The sequence below is a fragment of the Mandrillus leucophaeus genome, unplaced genomic scaffold (assembly GCF_000951045.1).
Source record: "Mandrillus leucophaeus isolate KB7577 unplaced genomic scaffold, Mleu.le_1.0 Scaffold523, whole genome shotgun sequence".
Classification (NCBI taxonomy): Eukaryota; Metazoa; Chordata; class Mammalia; order Primates; family Cercopithecidae; genus Mandrillus; species Mandrillus leucophaeus.
The window spans coordinates 1,304,393-1,314,763 of record NW_012105620.1 but is presented as its reverse complement, the minus strand read 5'-3'; the positions used below and the strand labels follow the sequence as shown (position 1 = coordinate 1,314,763).

The 10,371-nt window shown below is 36.5% G+C and overlaps 1 protein-coding gene across 1 annotated transcript in view; it reads right to left on the bottom strand.

Moving 5' to 3' along the window:
- Positions 1-10,371, bottom strand: part of ANXA5 (annexin A5) — a 29,942-nt gene that overhangs the window by 8,838 nt on the left and 10,733 nt on the right. Inside the window, exons 3-8 of the mRNA XM_011996775.1 lie at positions 9,731-9,815; positions 8,002-8,096; positions 6,703-6,816; positions 5,023-5,113; positions 1,749-1,828; positions 1,227-1,283 (exon numbers count right to left, since the gene is read on the bottom strand). Of these exons, the coding sequence (XP_011852165.1) occupies positions 1,227-1,283; positions 1,749-1,828; positions 5,023-5,113; positions 6,703-6,816; positions 8,002-8,096; positions 9,731-9,815 (522 nt within the window). The remainder of the gene's footprint in view (positions 1-1,226; positions 1,284-1,748; positions 1,829-5,022; positions 5,114-6,702; positions 6,817-8,001; positions 8,097-9,730; positions 9,816-10,371) is intronic.

Below are 10,371 nucleotides of genomic sequence, written 5' to 3'. Positions count from 1 at the left end.
GCGGGGCTATGGTTTTCCCTGTGAGGGGCACCTAACTCTAAAGTATCTAAGCTGAAGAGTGACTCTTGAAGAGGACTCAGGTGAAGAGGGGTGGGAGGGGCAAGAGGGCACAGAGACCAAGTGAGAGAGGCTGGAGGCATAAGTAAACAAGACACAGATAACAAAGGAGCTTGTAACCCATTCAGGAACCCGGACTTTATCCTGAGGACAAAGGAACCACCAGAGAGTCTGAAGGTTATAATCAGGGGCTGGACACAATCGGCTTGCATTTTCTTAGAGTGAAGCAAGAGTCAAATACTGCACAGAGAGCCCTCAGTAAACATTCAGTTCTTTTTTTCTCTCCAGCTAGACAGATATGACAGCATTCTGAAACCATTATAAAATCACCCTACCCAAAAGAATAACCTCTCTCCTCTTTCCTGTTAGCAAAGTGAGATTGCACATCCATGGGTTGTTCCACTGGAGGAGTGAATATGGCTCTTCCTTTTTCAATGATACATGACAAACAACCAAGAATTGTGTATTCTCTTAATTGAAACATGTGACCAGAAAGAGGTCTATGATTGGTGGTTCTAGGAGCCCAAGTAATTCCTTTATTACCAATTTCCAGTTTTCAACTCTCATGTTTCAAATTTCCTTTCCTATATTTTAATAACTGTTTTATTAACCAGACTGAGACTTTATAGGGGTTTAAAAGTCACTTAAGAGGAAATTTTCATTTGGAGTCACTAAAAAGCAGCTGACAGAAGACCAATCCTACTTAAAATTCTGTCAAAGGAAATGCAGAGAAATTTCCTAATACCAAATAACTTGTCATCTCTTACGTAATTAAACACCACTTACTGTTAAATACTTTATTCTTTCTTCTTTATCTTCTCCTGCTAAGAGACCCACTGCATAACTGGCAATGGAATTAATAACACCTGTTTTTTGTAAAATTCTCTATTTTGTGAATGTTCAATAATCACAAAACCAAAAAAACCATGCCTAGTTGGAACTCACTACGTAATTTATTTTATTTCATTTCGACATTAAGGTAAAATATTTTGCTGACCAGGTCAGAATAAGAAAAAGCTACTTACGTAGGTCTTATGCTATGTGAAGCACCCATTAACAAGATTATCACTGGAAGCTATTATAACATACATTGTGATTTTTTCATTACCATGAATTACTTCTTCATTTCTACAACATAATAAAGTCATCATATCCTGGGCATCACTCACCTGAGCATCTTGTTCAACTTGAGCTTCATCAATTCCAGCATCAGGGTCTCTGTTAGCCTATGAGAGGTAATATGTCACATTATTGAACTGTAGAGCACTCTCATTCAAAAGGAAAAATGGTTCCACCTGATGGTTATTCAATAAAGCTCTTTCTCTAGGAATAATATGCTTTTATTAAGATCAATCCTGCACTATTTCACATTATCATCACACAGTCTGTCCAAAACCAATAATGACCCTCCTGATTTTAAATTCTATGAAAGAACAAGATACTGCTATCATTCTGTGAAAGGAACAAGATACTACTATCTAAAACAAATGTATGAGTTAGCTGTTAAGAATTTAGACCAGATATTCTGAAACACAAACAAGCACAAGCGACATACAGCCAGAATCATCGCAGTAAGAATCAGCAAGTACCACAAACTATTAAAAGAATTTTAAGTGACCTTACTTAACTAGATTCAGCCCAGTCCAACTTCAGACTTTTTAATAAAACTGTAATTCATCTCCACCCAATACCTGAAGGAGAACCACCAACATCCGCTGGTAGTACCCTGAAGTGTCCCCCACCACGTCATCTTCCAGGCTTGAGCCATATTCTGCAACAAAATAATTTCATACTTATTTACATCTTCTTTCAACTAGAAAAATAATCTTGCCCCATTAATCAAATGAAAGCGACATAAAAGAAGAAATATTATATTTGGTTAACATAAATTCCCTCTATTCCAACTCTGAATGCTCTCAGCAAATGCTTTCAGTGAGTGGTTGGACAAAAATGAATTAAAGCTCCCAAAGGCACTCAATTCAAACTTAAATCAAGACTCAGCCATTTAGAAATTCTCTTGACCAATGTAGTCATTAGTCTAGAGACACATGATGGTACTGGAAAGTCTCCAAAACACAATCAATCATAACCTTAAATTCTGTTTTGCTTTCTTTCAAATCTTTTACATGGTTAGCTTCCAAATGTCTTCCATCCTCTAATATTCTGGGATTTATTTCTTTGGGTATGGCCATCACTCCCCCAATAAGGTATTTTCCTCTGCAGAAATAAAGTTAACTCTGAGAGACAGCAATGATATTTTAAAGTACGCCCCCCTCCCACCTCTATTTCCAGCTGCTCAACGTAAGGCCATATAAAAGTGGAGAACTGGGATCTACAAGAGTCTACAAGTCTTTCTCACTACTCTCAAACAGTTGCTATTAAAGGAAAGGAGGCCTTACTCTAAGGTATTTAAATATGTAATTATTATGTGAAAGCAAACGAACTTTAAAAGCCTGAAACTTCTATTTTAAAAGGCCCAGAAGAGTTATGCGTTTATTTCAACCAGTTACCCAAATACAAAACCTTGTAGGAATCTTTAATTCTTTCTTCTATGCCAATACCTGTATATATTAACCATTAAATCCTACCACATGTTTATCCTGTCCCTGATTTATCCTCCTCACACCTCTCACTAACCTAGGTTGGGCCATAATTCCTAAATACCTAGCTTACCTCCCATACACATAACTGTCCAATTAGCCTTTCTATTCAAATCTCCTTCCTCCCTCAGTTGTTCCTTCAGCACTCCACTGCCCATTCAGGAATTTACAGTACCTTTGAATTAAGTCCAAATTCCTAATCCAGTCATGCAAAACCATCTATATGTGAGCCTAACCTCGCTTGTTCCATTTACCTCCCGCAAAGGACATGCACACATCCTCCACGGCAGCCAGGCCCTCTCCATCCCTCAATATACTCTCCACAGTCCAGTCTCCATGCCATTAAAGACAGGCAGTACCTCACCAAAAATACCTTTTCTACCTACTCAAAATGCACTGTCTTTTTTTCCCAGCTTTATTGAGTTATGATGGACAAATAAAAATTGTATATATTTAAGGTATACACCATGATGTTTTGATATATGTGTACACTGTGAAATGATTACCACGATCAAGCTAATCAGCATATCCATCACTTCATAGAGTCTATATTTTTGCGTGTGGTGAGGACATTTAAAATATACTCTATTCACAAATTTCAAGCACATAATACAGTTATACTTTCACTATAGTCACCATGCTGTACATGAGATCCCCAGAACTTATTCATCCTGCCTAACTAAAATTGTGTATGCTTTGACCAATATATCACCAGTCCTTTCTCCCATTCACCCCGCCCCTACACCCTAGCAAACACTGTTTTACTATCTGTTTCTATGAGTTCAATTTTTTTAGATTCAACATAAGAAGTGAGATCATGCATAGCTTATGCCTTGTGCCTAGCTTATTTCACTTTGCATTATGTCCTCCACGTTTATCCACGATGTTGAAATGACAGGATTTCACCTCTTTAAGACTGAATAGTACTCCCATGTGTGTGTGTCTTTGTGTGTGTGTGTGTGTGTGTGTGTATGTGTGTGTGTCTTTGTGTGTGTGTGTGTGTGTGTGTGTCCATCTGTCAATGGACACTTTGTAAACTCACCTAGTCTTGAAACTCTGCTGCATGTGTGATTTGCACCATGAAGTCTCCCTAACATCCAAAGCTATGATGACCTCTCTCTTCTGAATGCATTTTTGCATTTAATGTTATTGGTATTTTACTTTAGTTTGAATTTTCCTATCCTTTAAATATTGCAGTCATTCTGTCATGTCACCCCTGAGGAGACTGCATGCAAACTGCCTGAGGACAGGAGCTGGGTTATGCACACCTTGTGTCACTCATGACAACTAGCACACTGCCAGACACACAGCCAGTGCTCAATTACACAGCTGAGTAGGACAGACCACAGTTATTACCCCCTTTGAGCACACCATTTGTAATCCAGTAGCACAAAGGTTCTCATCAACGTCAACATCCCCAGAAAGAGATATTTGAATAGTACATCAAATAAAGTTCAAAGTTGAGATACATGTATCACTTCTGCCTTAGTGGTTGGGAACTTACTGCCTATAAAAAGAGAAGCAGGAAAGAGAGATTCAGACCTTTAGAAAGGTAATTATACAGTTGCTCTAAACTATCACACTGTTTTGACTTGCTGGGTTAACAAAGCCATTTCTAAGATTAGCAAACTAATGGCAAGATACAGTCCCTAGCAAAAGACACTAGGCTTGGAGTCTGTTGACTGAGCTGAGAAACTGGATAGTCTGACCCTCCTCAATCAGGCAGAAGAAAGAGCTGGCTACAAGAAATCTGGTAAGAAAAGGACTCTCTACCTCTACATTTATTTCATTTTCTTGATTCTATTCATGGGACATATTTCAGGCTGAAATGCAGATTTCTGTTCATGAAAAAGGCATACTAAAAAGAAAAATCAAAATGCAGAGTATTTTATTCAAGCATTGCCATTAACTAAGACAACATACATTTACTCAAACGTACTTTATCAACTCTGATGTGGGAAAGGGTTTAGGTTTCTCTTCCAAAGTTCCAAAAGTACTTTTTATATAACTCCTCAATTTTGCTAACATAAAGCTAAATATTTTTAAGAGAGGAAAAACCATTTTTACCTTAATGTTAACATAAAGACAACCTGTATATCCCTACACTAATTGCAAATCCTATGCAAAAGTAAACTCCATCTTCAGCAGCAGCTTCTTATAAAATGTTAAAATAGAAGAGGATAACAAGACAGTCTTTTCCTTAGTGAAGGAAAAAATAGCTTGAATTGCAGGTCATTCATTCATTCATTCATTCAACCATCATTTACTGCCTGCCTCCCATACCTACAAAGGACTGCATTCAAATCAGAGAAATGAAGGAAGTAACAGTGGAGGTGAAGTCAAAACATAACTCACAAACATTTACCTTCTTCATAAACTTCTTTGATGGCTCTTAGTTCTTCAGGTGTCCTTGAAGCAATAATTTCTGTCAGTACTTTTTCATCTGTTCCAGCTCCCTGTTTGGAGATTTTAATAGAGAAAATATGTCAATAAGATTTGAAAGAAAGTTATTTTCCCAGAATAGATGTTACCCAAATTGCACAGTTACATAAATATTATCCAGTATAACATGGATTTCTTTGTATATGAGTTCTATTAGTTACAGAAATAACAAATGTTAAATGATTTTCTCTCCAAAGACCATTTTATTCTTTTTGTCTAATGGAAAACAATGTTTCTCATGTGTATGTGTGTATATATGTGTACCCATACATAACCAGTTACATAAATTTGTAACTTTTAATTTGATCACTTAATTCTAGTTTAAAAGTAAAACATTTTAATGAAAATTGAAGTAATTTTTAAAAACTGAAAGAGTAAAAATGAAAATTTCACATAAATGTACACAGAAGAGCACTGATACTTAAACAATATGCACCTCAAAAGATAAACCCCTGGCCCCCAAGTTAAGTGCTGTGCAGTCACAGGAAAATTCTACATCAAAGGTAACGATAAATATAGCATTGCTTAATTATTAGGAATTAGAACAGTATAAAGGAATTGGGAGTTGCTTTCTGGATTTTTGAAAAATCGTTTCAGTTGGCTTTATCTGCTTTTAAAAATCACATCTACATCATTAAACTAAGAGATGCAATAATACAGCTGAACTTAATTTTTTTTAAAAGATAGTATATTTAAGCCTTATTCTCTTTATATTTCTAACTTTGCCAAAAATCAAGCACTGAAAACCTAGAGTTCATTCTCTGGCAGAATTTCAACTACTGCTGACATTTCAGAAGCACATAGCAAAAAAAGTACTTTTCTCAATAACCTTTTTGTTTATTCCAAAAGAATCACCATAGGAAAATGAAGAGACTGAGCACAAACCAGCTCCTATCAGGATGACCCTTCTCCTCTCCACTCCATCAGTAAGAATCCCTGAGAAACATTATTTCCTTGTTAAATTTCAGTGTGCCCATTCAAAATCTAACAGCTAACAACTGAACTACTTCCTGTCCCATGAGCCTAAACAAATGTGTCAATACCGTCATATTTATACAACATTCCAATCACCAGTCAAGGGAATACACATTTAGTTTTCGCTGCAACTGAAATTACAGCAAATTTATGGGTTACTTCATTTTAGCATTTAGAGGGGCAGGAAAGAAGGAAAGAGTATGAGAAAATATTTATCTTGAAAATTCTCTCTGACGCTTTACCTTTTAACCTAAAATGATGAGCAATATTATTGTTCCCTAATCAGGCAATTTTCCATTTAAAAAGATAAAATAGCTCATCTGTAATATTTTTTAAACATCCTCAAAATCAGAAGACAGGCATGAAAATAAAATACAAAAAGCTATAAAAATATTAAAATTTTAAGTAGCCCAGTATTATTGAGTTTAAATCTACAAAAAGATGAAATGACACACTTGTAATTTTCTCCCTCCTTTACTGCTTATTGCCTCCCACTTTTGTCTTCCAAGCAACTCTCACTGAAATAATCAGATAAAATTTTTTAAATATAACAAATAAGAGGAAGTGATTACCAAAACAAAATAATACTATTTATGACAAGAATGTTCCTTTCACTCATCTTTTTTACCTTCAAGGCATGTTTCAGTTCATAAGCATCATAAAACCGAGAGGGTTTCATCAGAGCCACAATTAATTTTTCAAATTTTCCAGTTAGTTCTGATTTCAGGTCATCCAGAAGATCCTAACCCACAGAAAATACAAATTTGTTAACCAGCAGAAATTGTAATAAGATTCTTCTTAAATATGAATGACAGCCCTTTGCTCTAATGAATTCTTTATGTTGCCATCTCCAAGTAGAAGGCCCATGAGCTAAACAAAACCCCATAACCTTGAATAACATACTTTTAACCTGTGATCAAAATCTTAAACTAAGGCAAACCCACTTACATGTCAAGATATTTGTTTCTAAAAGATGTTTTTCTTAACTTGAAAAAAAAATGAATACCTTTAAAAGTAGACTAAAACTATTGTACTTTAAAAATATTATTCTGAGAAACATCTTTTTTTAAATTCCAAAAAATAATCATATAATGAAATTTACAAAGGACATTTAGTCTCTTATACCCAAATGTAATAATTTTTTTTCTCTCAATATCTAACAACATTCAAATACATAATAGATTATAGTCATTATTATGACTCCTGATCACTGGGTGATATCTTTTCCTATGGGGAAATTGTGTATGTAATTATGAAAAAATTATGTAATTATGAAAAAAACCCAGTACTTCCTAGCTATAAGTTTCAGCATACCACACAACTAAAAATGGGTGTTTAGAATACTTCCTTTTTTGCTTTGCATTTGTTTTCTTAATTGATATATGTTTTCAGACTAAGAAGGCTATATTTAAGTTTTTCATGCATGCATTAATTCATTTAAATTTAAATAATTCAAATAATTTAAATAATTCAAATAATTTTTTTTGAATTGTTAGTCAAATAAAAGCATTTAAATCAACTAATTAAAAATCCATGAGTTAAAATCATGACAAAAGGAACCAAGACTGTGACCGTGTTAAAACAAAACATACTTTAATACAGGCTTACACCTAGAAAACGAATAGTAAGACATCCATGTGAACGTGAGTGGGAAGCACAGAGGAAAAGAAGAGGGACAGTTCTCACTACAGGATCTTTTGGCACCTCGACAGCATTAGGCAAGGAAAAACAATTATGTGAGGATAAGCTGGGTGAGCACTGTATCCCAAGAGCTGATAATTTAGAGGAGAGTGGAAGAGAAACAGAAGTAGGGAAGTCGGAATCACAAAATAAATGATGCTTACAAAAGAATATCAGTATATTCCAAACTAGTCTTGTAACTGATAGCTGTTCTCCCATTCTCTCTTGGGATGAAGTGTGGTCTTACCCTGCCAAACAGAGTCTTAAAAGCCGCAGAGATTTCCTGGCGCTGAGCGTTACTTCGGGATGTCAACAGAGTCAGGATGCTCTCCTCATCTGTGCCTGCAATTTATGGTTAACAATTACATTTTGGCTCCTACATGCATACTCTCCCAATGATCTTGGCAACCCACTTCCCAGTCACCTTATTTCCTTGCCTCTCCCTATGCGAATATAAAATATATTTTATGGCCGGCGCAGTGGCTCACACCTGTAATCCTAGCTCTTTGGGAGGCCAAGATGGGAGGATTGCTTGAGGCCAGGAGTTCAAGACTCGCCTTGTCAACATAGTAAGACCCCCATCTCTTAGAAAAAAAAAAAATATATATATATATGTGTGTGTGTGTATATATATATGTGTATATATATGTGTGTGTATATACACACACAAACACTACATATATATAAATGTTTTATTAAAATTTAAAATTTACTACATATAAAATGGTATGTTTCCAATATATTCTACCCCCTATTCCCAACATATTGGGAAGTAGATGGAAAAATACTCCTGCCTTTTACAAAACTTAGTACACCTAGTTTTTCATGCAACAGATACTCAAATAACAGCTATCCACGAGGCACAATGTGCTGGGTGTTACAGGGGATTGAGAGAAGAGAAAGAGACTCTGGATTCAAATTACAATTTAAGGTAGAAATATAAAAACACACAAATAATTGTGAGCTAAGGCAAAATGTGACAAGTGCCTCAGGAGAGATCTAGGTGTCAAATGGGATTCAAAGAAGGGTCTCCTAGCTGATAGGAGGTGGAACGGAGTCTTGGAGAATGCTTCGGGGAGAAGGTGACACCCACAAGTCTCAAAGGATGGAAGGATTGTGAAAGGCAGTGACAAAAGGAAGGACAGCTTTTAGAATGAGAGAAAAGCTCAGCAGTGGGGAAATACAGGGCTTTCATAAACAGCAGATAAGCCAGCATGGCTGGGTCTGAGAACACATTAAGCAGTAATGGGAGATGAGTCTGAAAAGGTGGGCTGGATGAAACGGAAGGACTTGCAGGGCCAGAAAGCACATAAATAGTAGTAAAAAAGGAGCCTGAGCACAGGAGATCAGTGACACATGGAAATCCTTGAGAAGAGAGGTTAAATGACTAGAAAAGAGGCTGGGGAAAGAGAAGAGACTAGCAGAATGAGAATGGGATATCTGATTGGGAACAGAGCTGCACAGCTGCTCACCTGCAGGGATGGCTGCCTCATCGACTCCGGCCTCTACCACACAGGTGAGGGTGACAAGCTCAAAAGCACAGAGGCTGAATTAAACTGCCTGTTCAGTTCTAGAAACTGAATATTAGGGATGGTTTATAGCAAGCTTGTCCAACCCACGGCCTGCAAGCCACATGTGGCCCAGGACAGCTCTGAATGCAGCCCAACACAAATTCATAAACTTTCTTAAAACATTATGAAATTTTTTTGCGATTTTTTTTTTTTTTTTTTTTAGCTCATCAGCTATCGTTAGTATTAGTGTATTTTATGTGTGGCCCAAGACAATTCTTCCAATGTGGCCGAGAGAAGCCAAAAGATTGGACACTCTTGGTTTATAGTATTATTTTGTTATCATAACATGTCTCTTCTCCTACAGATTTCAGATCAAAATATTCTAAAATTATTCTTACTGTAATTAACGACTTGTTTGGAAAAACAAATATCACATTTGCTTTAGAAAGAGGAAGCTAAATTTACCCAGGCCTTTCATGGCCTTCCGAAGAGTTTCTGCATCAGCCCGCTCATCAAATCCAGGGAAGTCCGTCACAGTGCCTCTGAGAACCTAATTCAGGAAACACAGTGGTATTATTCATGTCATGACTAATATGACAAAGTAAATAATACAAACAGGAAGCCGCTTGCCATATATCACATTCAGTCATTACATGAATTTGCCATTTGATAAGATTTGTGACCTCTTTTGAACTGGGAAGTGAAGCATTTACAATCGGGACTGGCAGGACCAATTCAGCACAGAAGCTATCCTGACCACCTGTAATACCATCAGTGGGAAGACTGGCTCTCTCTTCTCTGTGACCACACCCCACCAACACCTCCTGGTTCACAGACGGCACTTCTTTGCAGGTTCCCTTCCCATTAAGTCTCACACCATTTTGATCTACAAGTATATTAAGCCCGCATTAAATCTTAATACCCTGTCCTGAGCACTCAATTCTAAGCAATGCTCTTGTTACATGCCTTTTCATCTAAGTCCTGTTTTTGTATACTTACTTAGGGACTTTATGATAACCCAGCAAAGCCTGAAATGATCGTTCATGTGTCAGAGGAATACAAATCTTTGAATTTAGAACTTTATAAAGGTATATTGGAAGATATTC